The 14,401-nt window shown below is 55.6% G+C and overlaps 1 protein-coding gene across 4 annotated transcripts; it reads left to right on the top strand.

Annotated features, from left to right (window-relative positions):
* The first annotated feature begins 13 nt into the window (after positions 1-13).
* Positions 14-13,825, top strand: CPSF4 (cleavage and polyadenylation specific factor 4). Of its 4 annotated transcripts, XM_064593280.1 has the most exons (9): positions 81-233; positions 953-1,035; positions 2,776-2,826; positions 4,900-5,052; positions 6,758-6,853; positions 7,254-7,347; positions 8,450-8,522; positions 9,967-10,137; positions 12,848-13,825. In XM_064593280.1, exons 2-9 carry the CDS (start codon positions 1,023-1,025, stop codon positions 12,914-12,916), a joined length of 720 nt encoding a protein of 239 aa, XP_064449350.1. In that variant the 5' UTR covers positions 81-233; positions 953-1,022; the 3' UTR covers positions 12,917-13,825. The 4 variants fall into 4 exon arrangements, with proteins under 4 accessions (XP_045731736.1, XP_045731739.1, XP_045731737.1 ...); XM_045875780.2 differs by lacking the exon at positions 953-1,035 and having other exon boundaries at positions 14-233; XM_045875783.3 differs by lacking the exon at positions 953-1,035 and having other exon boundaries at positions 17-233; positions 10,045-10,137.
* The last annotated feature ends 576 nt before the right edge of the window (positions 13,826-14,401 follow it).

Genomic DNA, 14,401 nt, shown 5'->3' with positions numbered 1-14,401 from the left:
CGGCGGCGGCGGCGGCGGCGAGGCAAGACGAGGCGGAGGACCGTGTGCGGCGGGGCGGGTGGCGGGTAGAGGTGTGAGGGCGGCGAGGGACCTGAGGGGTAGTCGGGCCGGTGTGGCCGCCGCCGCCGCCATGCAGGAAATCATCGCCAGCGTGGACCACATCAAGTTCGACTTGGAGATCGCAGTGGAGCAGCAGCTCGGGGCACAGCCGCTGCCCTTCCCCGGCATGGACAGTGAGCGCGGGGCCGGGGCTGCGGGCGAGGGGCGCGACCGACTCAGCCCCGGGACCCCTCCCCCTCGGTTCGGGACGCCCTCTCCCTGGGTCCCGGACCTTCTCCCCATCGGTGGTGGAACCCCTTCCCCCACCCATCCTGGGACCCCCTTCCTCCATTCAGAGTCGGGAGCCCCCCTTTCTCCAGTCTTTGAACCCCTGGGACTATTCTAATACAGTCTTCAGGAGGGCAGGACCGTGTCTGGCTGTTCAAATAGGTCTTGAATGAACGCGGGTGTCTCGGATTGGAAATTACTTCCCTCCCCTAACTAAAAGAAAATAGATATTCCCCCTTTTCATCTCCAGCCCCCCACTTTGAGCACCCTCTCCTTGCTTTCATCAAAACTGGGCGGTTGAAGGAGTTTTGCTGGAGGAAGACCCACCTGTTCCTCTCTGTAGGAGATTCCCAGGTAGATTCTCAAGCTCCATTCTAGGATGTGCACTCCTGGGAGCCTATCCCTCACTTTTCCTCTGGACCCCAATTCTGGGCCATTCATCCTACCTGGGCAGCTGCTTGAGCTCCCTTCATTCTCCACCTTCAGATGATAGCTCCTCCAGCCAACTTAGGTGGGTGTCTAGCACTTTAAAAGAAACTAGCAGTTCTCTTCTCTCCTTTCTGGACACACTTGAAGTCTAACGTTGTACCATTAAAGCTCAGAGGTCCTTGTGTTCAATCCACAGATGGGGCATCTGAGGCCTGGGTGGGGGAAGGGACTTGCCGAAGACCACTTGGTCCCTGGCGACTTGGTACATGGTGGAGCCAGGTGAGCTCTCCAGTGTTCTTGACTGGCTCAGTCCGCAGTTCCCTGTGCCATGTCCCATAACTGCCAGAGGCCCCCCGTTCTCCCACCGGTCGGTGGCTTGGCAGAGCCTCCCTGCAGCTTCATTCCCGTCAAGCGGCCACACTTCTCATGCACACGTGACCAGAGTTGTCCCACTCATGCTGACGCTTCTCTGTGAGATATTGCTTCTACCCACGTGACATACCTCTGGCAACCTTATCTTATACACACACCACCTGCATCTCTATGATACGCATAAGCAGCTGCTGACCCCTCGACACACGTGATCACTTCCTGCTTGTGCATGCACATCCACCTTTGCACATGTGGCCTTTCCCTGTGTTGATGGCATTAGCCTGAGGCCATGGAACCATCCATGCAGGGCAGCTCCTTCCCACCCACCTTTCTCCAGCATGGGACCGCACAGACTTGAGTCTGTGAAGGCAGGTGCAGTAGCAAGGGGCCCACATACCTGTGGGACATGCCTGGCCACGGGTGCTGCCCTGGCTTGGGCCTCAGACTTGGTAGGCACCCTCAGCACTCTGCCAGCCCATGAGCTAGTTCAGTGTGTTAAAGCCCTGGGAGGCCACAACCCTTTCTCCTTTGTCCTGGCACTTCACTGTCATCTTGTTTTGGGAAGAATTTTCAGTTCTCCCCTAAAGGCATACTCTTAACCTATCTGCCTGAGACCCAGGCCCCAGGATTATGGACTTCTGGCTTCAAGGAACGAAGCAAACCTCTGAGAAGAGCCCAGAAATACTCTTCTATGATGCTTTCCTTACTATAAGGCTTTTTCAACTTTTTGAAATGCAAATGAGTGACAACTTTTTGGCTTTCTAAGCTTTTTGAGATGCAAATGAGTGATACCCTCTTGACAGCCTTAAGTTTATCCTAGCAAAATCTGCCTGCTTCCGAGAATCCAAGGAATCTCCTGCAAGTTAGCGAAGAGAGGTATGAAACTGGCTTTCCAAGATGCTGTTGGTGGATTTTCAGCAACTCTAACATGCCTGCTGATAGAGGAAACTGTCTGTGAAGCCACGGACCATTTATTCTAGCAGCCATGGCGAGTGAATTCCTGGGCTCATTGCAAAGCCTTGCCCCCTGGAGTCACTGATACCACACTCAGCCTTTGTTCCATCGCTCACCTCACCTGCACGGGCTGCCTCTGCAGAAGCGGAAGACTGCACCTTTAATAATTGTGTGTTGGTGTTGCGCCACCATGAACTAGATCTTGGACAGGCAGAGTTCTGCCTCTGTGTCTTCCATTATGCTCTTCCTTCCGGAATAGCACCTCTGAGGCGCTTGTCCCTTCCTCAGAGTCCCCATTCGATTGTTTGTGTTTCCTGTGAGCTCATTCCCTCCCTCTGCCTCATGTTCAAAGACCCATGAATTAGCCCTCTGGAAGGTCCGAGTCCGAACTGGGGGTAATTAACTTCTGTGATCTTGTACCCCATCCTTCCCACACCCACTCCTAACTCCTTGAAAGCATCTCGCTTACAGGAGGCTCTCAGAATGACTGGTCTCAACATAGGTGTCTCATTTTGCAGGGAGTGACCAAAATGAGCAGCTTTTTTTGTATTTGCCAGGCCTTGCATTTTTTTGCCAGTCTGTTTCCTGTACCCTGAACCCTTCATGGGTCAAAGGCAAACTGGGTCCCCTCCCCATGTCTTCAGCTGTCCCCAGGCACACCTCACTTTGATGCCTCTCCTTTCCTTCCTGCAGAGTCGGGGGCTGCTGTCTGTGAATTCTTTTTGAAAGCTGCCTGTGGTAAAGGTAAGAAATCCCTGGCTCCCCGACATTCCTCCTGAGGTGCTTTCCATCACCCTGCCCCCCAGCAGACTCGTAGGCCATCAGGCCTCTGGCTTGCATTGCTTTCTGCAGACTAGCAGTGTCCCTAGATGAAATTACTGTGCCTTGGACAGGCTAGGAACATGAGTGGGTATTCTGCCCGAAACCTACAACACGGGATGGAACCCTACTCTGAGTCTGCCTCCTCACCTCACTTTGCCTGTGGCCACGAGCTGACCTGTGACATGGACAGAAGGGCCAAGCACTGGGCGCCTGGATGGCTCAGTTGGTTAAGCAACTGCCTTCAGCTCAGGTCATGATTCTGGAGTCCCGGGATCGAGTCCCACATCGGGCTCCCTGCTTGGTGGGGGGTCTGCTTCTCCCTCTGACCCTTCCCCTCATGCTCTCTGTCTCCCATTCTCTCTCTCAGATAAATAAATAAAATCTTTAAAAAAAAAAAAAAAGGAGGCCAAGCACTGAGGTGTTCAGGAGCTTTTTCAAGATCACAGAGTTAGCGAGTGGCTGAGCCAGTGTCTGAACCCAAGCCTTTCTGCTTCTACAGTCTACACAGGCTCACTGTCCTCTGTATCATGTCATCAAAAACCCATATAGTAGTCTGTCCTGTGGAGCCTTGTTCATACTAACCAGGCTCCAACAGAGGCTGCTGGAACCAGACTATCCACTAATTGATGAGACAGACTGCTGGGTGGGAGCTGAGATGCCAGGTATAGGTCTGGGCATTTTTCTTCCTGCAAGCAAATTTATTTGGAAACTAAATTTTAATCAGTGAGTAGGGAGCACAGAATTAAGAGCAAGGGGGTGGTTTTAATGGATGATTTTGGCAAGTTTGGTTCTATAACCCAGTCACTTCCCACGGAAACGATAGACCTGCCAGGTAGACCGACCAGGTTGACCTGGGGCTGTCTGGTTGCAATATCATCTCCCACTGGGCTCCTGGTCTTCTTCCCATGTCTGTGCTCAGTAAATCTGGCCTTCTGACCCACCACCATCTGTCAGACAGCTGGCCTTAACACAGGGCACTGTGGCTGTGTCTATGTTAACTAACTAGTAGCCACTGGCCACATGTGGCTACTAGTTAGTTAACACATGCGGCCAGTGACTGCCATATTGGATGGGAGAGATATAGAACATCATTGGAAAGTTCTGTTAGAAAGGGCTGGTCTAGGTCTTTCCGTCACAACCTCATTGTGGTTGGGCCTTCCCAGTGGTCCCGCCAGGTCACAAGTTAGAAATAGGAGTTTCTGAGGGTATGGCTCTGTCCCATCTGGTGGCTGATCGCTCAGGTCCTGCTACAGAAAGGAGACCTCCCCCAGTTTATATACAATGTGTTTCTTCAGTTCCGAAGTTGATTTTCTTTCTAAATTCCTGGTTGCTAAGTGGGCACTCATAACTAGAAGTGGAACCCACTTGGAGTCCAGGCTTCTGCTGGTGGGCCTCTCTACCTTCTGTTTTTTTATAAAGGGTTATGTTTCCCAAACCCCAGTCTTTCCTTTACTACCGCTACAGTTTTTTGTCATGTCTATGTATCACTAGAGCTATAATTCAATTAAGAAATAAGCTCATTTGGGGCTCGTGGGTGGCTCAGTCATTAAGCGTCTGCCTTCGGCTCAGGTCATGATCTCAGGGTCCTGGGATCGAGCCCCGCATCAGGCCCCCTGCTCAGTGGGAAGCCTGCTTCTCCCTCTCCCACTTCCCCGGCTTGTGTTCCCTCTCCCGCTGTGTCTCTGTCAGATAAATAAATAAAATCTTAAAAAAAAAAAAGAAAGAAGCTCATTCTCCCACCACCCTTAGGCTTGTTAAGCTTCCATTTAACGGTGATGTCTGTGATACCATGATTCCATGTTTTAGGTTTTTCCAGAACGCGTTGACATAAAATAAGTACTCAGAGTTAAGATGTGTGGCTCTGTACTACCTGAAATCACATGGCCTTCTGCCCGAGGCAGACCCCACTTCCAGGACATGTCGCTCTCGGGTACTCGAGGGACGTGTGGGGTGAAGGCCCCCCTGCCCTCCTCACAGCCCCCCCTTCCTCGGCAGGGGGCATGTGTCCATTCCGCCACATCAGTGGCGAGAAGACCGTTGTGTGCAAACACTGGCTGCGGGGGCTGTGCAAGAAGGGGGACCAGTGCGAGTTCCTGCACGAGTACGACATGACCAAGATGCCCGAGTGCTACTTCTACTCCAAGTTCGGTAAGCAGACGCCCGGCCTCGGGAGCCCCGGGGAGGCTTCACCCAGACCTGAGACCCAGAGGGGAGAAGCAGCTGCTGGTGTGCCCGCGCTTTCTGCCCTCTCCCAGCTCTCCAGCTTCACAACCTTAGGCCGTGCCCAGCAACCTCAGCTGGCCCTGTTGGTCAGGATGGGGGTGGGCTCTGGACCCCAGCTCTACTCTCTGTGGGGGGCTGGGCAGGGCTGGGCGTGCAGCACTGTCATCGGGAGACGGTAATTATCCCAGCAGCCCAACAGGTGTGGCCCGCCAGTTTATTAACAGTAGTTGTAGCTTTTTTTTTTTTTTTTGTAGAGGTAGCGTAAGCTGTGAAGTCAAAGCACAGAGGGTCAGAAATAGGACCCAGGCTTCCCAGCCCCGCCCCACCCATACCAGCACTGGAACCAGCACCAGAAGGGGGCATCCCCTTTCCATGGGAGCCATCTCCCATCTGGACCAAAGGTGGGAGCCAGCCCTCCTGGGCAGACTCTTAAGGGCACCTCTGCAGGCTGGCCTGGGTTCCTTCGTTCCTGCTGGGCCCGCAGCCCCCTGATGCTCTGATGCGCCCCGCCTGCCCTTTCCCGACAGAGCCTGGCCTGGTGCGCATGCACGGTCTGCAGCTCCTGTCACCTGTGAAACAAGTCAGGGTCCTAGTAAACAGGACAGACCCAGTCCTTGGCCCATGGTGCTTTTGCCCTAGCGGCCCAGGGGAGGAGGCCGCTGACACTAGTGAGACAAAGATGGGAATGACGTGCAGGAAGTGCTCTGAAGGAGACAGACAGCGATGGGACCACACGAGGACCACAGTGTCCTTTAGGCTGAATGGTCAGGGAAGGCCTCTCTAAGGAGGTGAGAGTGGAGCTGGGATCGGAAGGCTGAGAAGGGGCCAGTCACTGGGGGCACAGCTGGGGTCCCAGCATGGCTGGGGGAGGAGGAGCCTGGGGAGGGGTGGGCTCAACCCCACAGGGACTTCTGGTGCGTCTGGGAAGGAGTTTGCATTTTCTCTGACCAGCAGCGATCAGACTGGCCTTTCGTGTGTAACGTGAGTCGGGGAGGGCAAGCGTGGAGGTGGCGCCACCGCCCAGCTGGGCGAACGGTCCCTTAGTTGGGTGACAGATGCTGCCGGCCGGCTGGGCTGGTTGCTCCCGAGAGGAGCTGTCATCACAAAGGCTCCATCGCACTTGACCACAGGGATCCAGCCTCGAGTTCCCAAGTCTTCCCTACTTTTGTCCTGAAAGGCAGAATCCTCAGACCTTTCCCCCCATCCCAGCTCGTAGATGTGAAGGGCTGATCAGAGTAGACCAGTCATTTCCTGGACTCAGTTGGTGCCTTTGCACATTTGGGCCCCCCACAGTGCCCAGGGCACCCCGTTTAGGTAAGGGGTAGAGCCATGAGTTATTTGATGAGTGTGTACCCTGTGCCTGGCTCTGGGTCATTGCCCTTCAAGGCAGCATGGACATGTGAGAGGGAAGCACCATGTACAGGTCATGAACACAGCCCACGTACAGGTCAGGAGACTGAGGCTCCGCGACACTGCCCTGGGGCTCAGGACTCTCCAGGCCAGGAGGGACACCAGAAGCACCTGGCCCTCTGCCACACAGCAGGCCCCAGCCTTGAGGAAAGCTGAGGCGGTCTGAGTCCAGCTCTCCCCGAGCTGCCCCAGGTGGATGCGTGTTGGGCTTTCCCTGCAGGGGAATGCAGCAACAAGGAGTGCCCCTTCCTGCACATCGACCCCGAGTCCAAGATCAAGGACTGCCCTTGGTACGACCGTGGCTTCTGCAAGCATGGTAGGTGTCGGGGTGGCTGGGCCCCCCCAGCAAGAGGCCAGTTCTCTCTTCCTCTGCCCACACGACCCTCTCTACCTGTCCCACCTGTTCCAGTAAGACCGGGGTTAGGCATCTGGGGCTAGTGAGGCTTTTTTACACCCTCAGCTCACCTGAGCCTCCCAGACCTCCCGCGTGGACTGCCTTCTCTCCCATATTTTCCATAAGGAAACTACCATTGAAGGGGTCGTGGGCCATGCCTGTGTCCCCCCTGAATGGATACGAGGCAGAGCCCGCATCTGGAGCCCTGCTCTTGCTCTCTTCGTCCCCGGCAGTGGTGTGGGCAGGGCTCCAACTGGCCCAGGGGCACGAGGGCCTCCCCCGAAGCAGGGCGTCTGAGTGTCCCGGACGCTTGGCTCCGCAGGTCCCCTCTGCAGGCACCGGCACACGCGGAGAGTCATCTGTGTGAATTACCTCGTGGGATTCTGCCCGGAGGGGCCCTCCTGTAAATTCATGCAGTGAGTAGCCAGACCCTACTCCCCCACCCTGCTCCTGCCCCAGGCCCTGCTGCCCTCTAGATCTTCCCCGGGTCCACCTGGGCCTTGATCACTGCATGGTGTCACCACAGGGCCTGGGGCAGGGGCTGCCGCTGCTCCCTGAGCTCAAAGGTGGCTCTGCCGAGCCCAGCACTTAAGCTTTCCTGGGTCATAGATCTGAGAAAAGCTGGCCTCCGTGCTCCAGGAAACCTCACGTCTTGGCATGTCACTCAGGGACCTCTGGTTAAGAACCTGTGCCCTGAAGGAAGGAGACTTCGGTTTGGGGGCGTCCTCTGTGGAGGCAATGACCTTGAGATTCCACACACACTAGTCCACATAGCTCTTCGTGTGTGTGTGTGTGAGAGAGAGAGAGAGAAAGAGAGAGAATGGAGAATGTCCCCATTTCACACGAGAACACTGAGGCTCAGAGCTCAGCCACTGGCCAGGGTCATATGGTAGCAGGGGTGGCAGCTGGTCAAGGGCAGGTCCGTGGCCCCCGAAGCTGGGTTTTCCTTGCCCGGCAGGGCTCAGAGCTCCTTTCCTAGGCCTTGGTGCACATATGTCACTTTGGGTGGTTGTGGAGTCAGACTTCTGGGACTGCAGAGTAGTGTCGTCCCCAGTCCCCAGGCTGCTTCCATCCACCCCAGTGACACCTGCACAGAAGCACAGGATCCCGGTCACTGCTGCACAGTGGGCAGGTGACGGGTGCTACGGACTTGGTCCCACTCCCTAGGTGAGAGCCAGGGAGTGTGTCTTGTTGGAGGTGGTCCGGCAGCTGCGCTAGACCCTCAGGAAAGGGTGTGTGTTGGGGGGAAGCAGCACTTGCAGGTCCCACAGCTAGGTGGGAGCAGAGCTGGGTCTGAGTCCAGATGAGTCCGTTCTTCTCGCCTCTCTTTCGCGAGGCTTTGGGGCAGGGCTGAGCGCCAGCGCCCACCCCACGTCCAGGCGTGTTGCTCTGTGCCTGGGCAGAGGCTGCCTGTGATCTCCCAGGGCCAGAGTTTGAGAACACTGCCTGGCCTGGCCCCTCTCTCATCCCCTCTTCCCCTCCCCTTGTTGTCCTCCCCTCTGGCTGCGGGGTGACCAGCCCTCGATTTGAACTGCCAATGGGAACCACCGAGCAGCCCCCACTGCCACAGCAGACGCAGCCTCCGACAAAGGTACCGTGCCCCAGCTCCCCGTCCCCGGTGCGCAGTCGGCCAGACCCGGCTGGCGACGTGTGAGAGGCAGGGGAGGGGGTGGGACAGGAGGGGAGTCACCCTGAGTTCCCGTTTGCATCTCCCTCGAGAGGTGGAGGGCTGTCTGCTAGAGCCCAGCGCCCGTGTGGCTTCTCTTCCCTTCCGGCCTGGCGAGTGCTCAGTGCGCCCCCTCGGGAGCCGGAGTGGAGGGCGGCATGGGCGCCGCAGGCCTGCTGCTCGCGCTTCTGGTTCCAGCCCGTCCCTTTATAAACAGGGAAACCGAGTCCTCAGGGCGGGCCTCGTCGGAAGTCCCCCAGCTGGGCAGGAGCAGCCTGGGGGCAGGCCTGGGGCTGACCGGGTCTCCGGCCTGTGTCAGTGCCCTTGCTGCCCCGTGTGGAGGTTCCTGGCAGGGAGGGTGGGCTGGCAACAGCGCTGAAGGACCGCTGGCTCCACCTTCCTAGACAAGGGGTCCCACAACCCAGCAATGGGCTGATCGTCTCAAGCTTGAGAGGGAGAGATGCCAGAGACACATGCAGCCCCCCACCCCCCACAAACCAAGGGCACCCTGGCTTTGGTTATGGGAGTGGAGGGTTGGGGGCCCAGAAGAAAGGCTGGCTGGGTGCACTAAGCAGGGTCTCAACAGGCTGAGTACCCCCGCCTACTGATCTTGCATCCTTACCTTTTACTTGGTTGAACTCTGAGCCCACTGCCAGAGCCCTGTCCATCCTTGAGTGCTACAGGCTGAGCCAGGAGGGCGTGTTGCACTGAGCCCCACCCTCAGGTGGCTGTGGGGTAACTCAGACCTCATTGCAAAGCCAGAATTCCTGGGTGCAGGAGCAGCCGTGACAACCTGGGGGTTTCTAGCTCACTGCTCCTGTTTACGGGGGCCAGAGCCAGGAAGCCTCTTGGTTGGGAGGTGGCCTAGCTGTCCAGTCCCCACGCCAGGAGCCCCCGTCCCCCTTGCTCACATGACTCCCTAGTGGAGGGCCCTCTCAGCCCCTAGACCGCGGGTCAGCATGTCAGCCTCCCAACTGTTTTTCTGTGACTGTTGCTCGCCGTGTAGGCTGCTAAACATCTGGCTGAACCAAGCGTTCATCCTGACCTGAAGCTAGAACCTCAGAAACAAAAGTAAGGCCTGCTCATGCCCTCGCCCTGCTGCCCCAGAGACCTCCTCGTCTCTTTGGTGTTTTGTTTTCTACTTTTATTTTTCGTTCTTGTGTGTCTGCATGGTGTTTTTCGGGCAGCGGCTCCTGCCATCATCACCAGATGTTTCTTTCCTGCCTGCTCTCCTGAGCAGGGCCACCACGGAAGCCCTTCTTCCTGCTGGTCGTGCGGGAGCAGTCCCGCCCTCTTTTCTCCTGTCCCCATTGGTAGTCTGCGTGCACGTGTTTTCCGCAGTAAAACCGTGTTGTGTAACTCTTTCCAGCAAAGTAACAATCCGCCATTACAAAGGTCGTCCTCCTTGATCCAGTTAACGAGTCAGAACTCTTCTCCCAATCAGCAGAGAGCCCCGCAGGTCATCGGGGTCATGCAGAGTCAAAACAGCAGCGCAGGCAACCGGGGACCCCGGCCGCTGGAGCAGGTCACCTGTTACAAGGTGAGTCCCAGGGCTGGGGGGTGGGGTGGGGCTGTGCCCTCATTCCCTGTGTAGTTCATTTTGAAAAATGGTAGTATCTTTGTTTCTGGACTGTAAGAGTGAAAATGGGCTACCCTGGTGGGCTGGAGACCATCCTGCTTCCTTCCACAACACACCAAGGCCAAGTGAATGATCACACATGCTGTTGAATGAAAGGACGGAGCTTGTGGGAAAGAGAGGCTGGTAATAAAGTAGAAGCACAAGTCCCAGGGAAGGGAGTAGGCCCTGAAGCCTCTGGATGTCCTCACATCCTGCAAGGGCATCCCCAAGGGAAGGGGGACAAAGCTTTAAGCCCACCCAGGAAGAAAACAGATTAGAACTCACCCTCTTCCCCAGCACACACACACACACACACACACACACCCCTGAGGGAAAGGGTAAACTTTTTAAAAACCTACTAGAAAACCTGTCTCATTCTTGGCTCTGGATGGAAAGGCGAGGAGGTAAGTGCCTTGAGAGTTTATAGTCACCAGGGGACCCTTCATGAGTTCGCACATATTCTGGAAAGCTGTAAACTGGGTTTTACGATCTGAAACAGCCCCAGATGTGGGTCCCTGGTGCCTGGCTCTACAAGGAATTTATTCTCAACCCGACCACATCTAATTCCCACAGCTAGAGTTCTGAAGAATGAGTTGTAATTAAAAATCACAAAACCTAGAAGGAAACCACCACCACTGAGGGAAGTCAACAGAAATAACTGATAATAGAACTCCGCCACAAAAACTTCAGATTTGGGGATTATGAGACAAAATACAAAGTTAGTACACCCTTTTGGTAAAAACATTTAGATGACACACAAATGTTTTGGGTGCAGAGTGTTGTCCCTATTCCCACCTTCCCTAAAACAGCCACTTGATTCCGTGTGTTGTCACGGAATGTGCTGTGTTGTCACGATTTTTGGTTTTGGTGCTCCTTCACACCCCACAGGGGACCCCACACAGAGAACTGCGGTGCCAAACTTTTATTCACACGAGCACAAGGAACATATATTTTAATACAAATAGGGCCCTGGGATGTATAATGTCCTGTATAGTCTTTTTTTTCTCGATAACATGTTGTGGATCATTCTGTGCCGGTAAACGTAAATCTGTTTCACTGGGTGTGTACAGAACTGCAGTTTACTTTACCAGTTCTCTGTTGGTAGCAGTTTAGTTTTTGCTGCTAAAAACAGTGCTGAATCTGACACTTAGACATCTGTGAGCTCTCGCCCGACAGCAGCATCCATGCCTCCAAGTAGAAGATTCAAGTCAGGAGGTGTATGCTTAGCTTCAATTGTTCCCAGAACTTTCCCTCAGGAAACGCTGAGCCGTCAGACACAGAGCAGGGTGAAACACAGAGTGCTCGCACTCTTTCCCAGGAGAGGTTTGTGTTCTGCAGGGAGGGGACGGCAGGTGCCCCAAACCACTAAAGGCCTCAGGTTTCTGAGCATGAGCCCCACCAGGTGAGGAGAGTACGGAGAGGGGGCTGTGCCTCTGACCAGTCACTTCACAAGTCCGAGGAAACGCAGGTGTTCGGAGGCAGTGTGGCTGGCGTCCTGGCCCCCGCCCTCAGCAGCAAGCTCTCCTGCGTCCTGAACTTAGGTGGAGCCGGGACCTAACCACCTCTTCTCACCACGCGCACTTCATAGTCGACATTATAGGCACCTTGTGGGAATCCTGGGTTCTCCAGGATCAGCTGTGGAGGCCGATGGACATGCCAGGTGCTGTGAGCAGGGGCCCGGTCAGCGCTTCCCTCTGCTCATCTCTTCGGTGTTAGGGCCAGCTGGCAGCTACACGGGCCACTCATCCACGTAGTCACACCTACAGATCAGGCCGACTTGAGAACATGGGGCCTGCAGGGTCAGAAGACAGAGCAGGCTGGAGATCTGGGCCCGAGGCCGAGGAGGTCGGGACTGCGAGGGCCCTGGGTGGGTGCCCCCTCCTGTCTTCTCCCAACCCCCTGGTCAGTGCTTGAGGCTGCTGTTTAACATTTTAAATCCCCTCTGCTTTCTGAGTGACAAGAATGAAGAGAAGCTAAGGAAGGGCCTGGAGAATCGGAGCCAAGATAAGTCAGAGTCAGCGCTAGATTTTTGAAGTGATGCTCTGGGTCTGTTCGCCCAAGTCTAACCATTGTCCCATCTCTCTGATCCTGTAACAAACCTGTCCCTGGGGTAGCTTAGGCAAGTATGCAAGAGCCAGGAGGGAAAACTGGGTGCAGCTCACCCTGTGTCCACGGCAATGAGTCCCCGGGTTGCGGGGAGGAGCCTGGTGGCTTCTCTCACGTTGTTGCCTCCTGTCTCCAGAAGAGTGCCTCAGAAAGGTAAGTGACTGGCCAGCCATACAGAGGAGCTTGGTCCCCAGGCAGGTGGGGGAGCTCTGGTGCCACGGGATTCTCATCGTCCTGCCACCCACCATGAGACCTTCTGTGGACAGGCGTGCAGGAGCTCTCCCTGCTGTGCTCGCAGATCGTCCTCTGGCTCTGCAGCTGCTCTTCCATCTGCCGAGTTGCTGGAGTTTCTGAGCCACTGTACTTTGGGGCTCCTTTTCCTTCATGTTTGAACGAAAGTCTGTACCACTGAGAATTGCAGAGTCCCATCCCTAGCCTGGTATTTGGTGGGTGTGACCTTACTTGAAAATTGCATTTGAAAACGGTGGTTTTTTCTGTCTCCTCCCTCCCTCCCTGCTGTTCCCAGTGTGGCGAGAAAGGACACTACGCCAACAGATGCACCAAAGGGCACTTGGCCTTTCTCAGTGGACAGTGACGGCAGCTGGAGCTGGAGCCAGCTCAGAGCAGCCCAGAGGGCCCACTGTTGGGAAGCGCTCTGGGCCCTCGTTGGGAGCGTGCACTGAACTGTTTCACGCGTGTTGGTGCCGCACTGGCCGGGGCTGGCAGGCAGGCACGCTGGGGTTATCGTTCTGAGGGGCTACGTCTGTCAGTTTCCCTGTCATTTTGCTGTAATCTTTTCTTAAAAAGGGACAGGTGCTCTAGTTTGGTCCTTCCAAGTCAGCATCATGTTTGTCTAGCATCCCACCTCCTGTCCGGATCTCCCTGCACACCACCAGTCTGGGGAGGGGAGGAGGTCGGGGCGAAGGGCTTGTGCTAAGCAGGCTGTATGGAAGGCAGCCCTTCCCCTCGAGGCCTCATCATTAAACACCAGTTCTTGGTGACTGCAGGGGCTGGTGGATCATTTAAAGCTTCAGCCAGGTCATGCCTGCCTCCTCCATGTCCTGCCGAATTCAGAAGCTGTGCCTATCGATGTGATTTGAACGAGGCAGCCCTTCAGGGCAGACTTAAGTGCACCTGTTGCCTCGACCTGGTCCTGCTCGAAGGCAGCAGTGGTTGAGCGGAAGGGCGCAGGGCTCTCGGGTGTGAGGATCTTTCCTCTGGGCTGACTTCCTTGGAGCACCTGCTTGCCAGTGGTATATCTCAAGGGTACACCGCCAGCTGGAGCTGCAGAGCACCCGTTAAATGGAGGACCTGGTCCATCTGTGCACCTACCTCCTGCCCCGCCAAGCATCTGTACAGGCACTCACCTCTGGCCTCCGGAGACCATCCTGCCCCCGAACCTGGAAATGTGAAACCATCACCTGCAACCCGCAGGGCAAGTGGGCCTATCCAAGTTCTATTACGAGAACACTTTTTACGAGGTTGATTAAAGCTTGTTTTTTAAGCTGCGTCTCATTACTTCAGGGACCCCACGCCAAGGAGAGGACTCCTGCTGCTGGCCGCACGAGATGCTCAGCACGAAGCTTCGGTGTCGGTGTTTGCTTGTCCCCTTTTGACACATGTGAATCTCCCGGAGGGGAGGGAGGCTGCCAGGGGAAGAAAGGGCCTCTGTCCTGGCAGCTGGTAAAGTCTGGAAGCTTGGCCTTTGAACAGCCACGTGGCAGGTCTCCTTACTCCATCTCAGATGTTGGAATGATAACACTTACTCAGATGCGGATCTTCTACGAGATAATTAGTCACAGCATCTCAGCCCTTACACTCCATGCAGTATGTTCTAACCATACACCCCTCAAGAAACCACTTCTGGCCTTCATGTCCCTTTACCGAAGATCTCTGATGAAGGGTAAGAAGGAGGGGGCTGGATACGGGGGCAGTTGTGAGCTCTCGTCAGGGCCTGTGTTTTCCCTTGCTCCCCTGAATCCTCCCACAGGCGAAGAAGCTTCCTTACCAGGAGGGCCCACACTAGTGTAGCCTGCATAATGCAGCAAGATGGGGGAGGAGAAGGCATTCTCGGCACTTG

The sequence above is a fragment of the Mirounga angustirostris genome, unplaced genomic scaffold (genome assembly GCF_029215605.1).
Source record: "Mirounga angustirostris isolate CCGP_5_RB_7025 unplaced genomic scaffold, mMirAng1.0.hap1 SCAF_5, whole genome shotgun sequence".
Classification (NCBI taxonomy): domain Eukaryota; kingdom Metazoa; phylum Chordata; class Mammalia; order Carnivora; family Phocidae; genus Mirounga; species Mirounga angustirostris.
The sequence above is the reverse complement of the archived record's forward strand: the minus strand, read 5'-3'. Positions and strand labels throughout refer to the sequence as shown.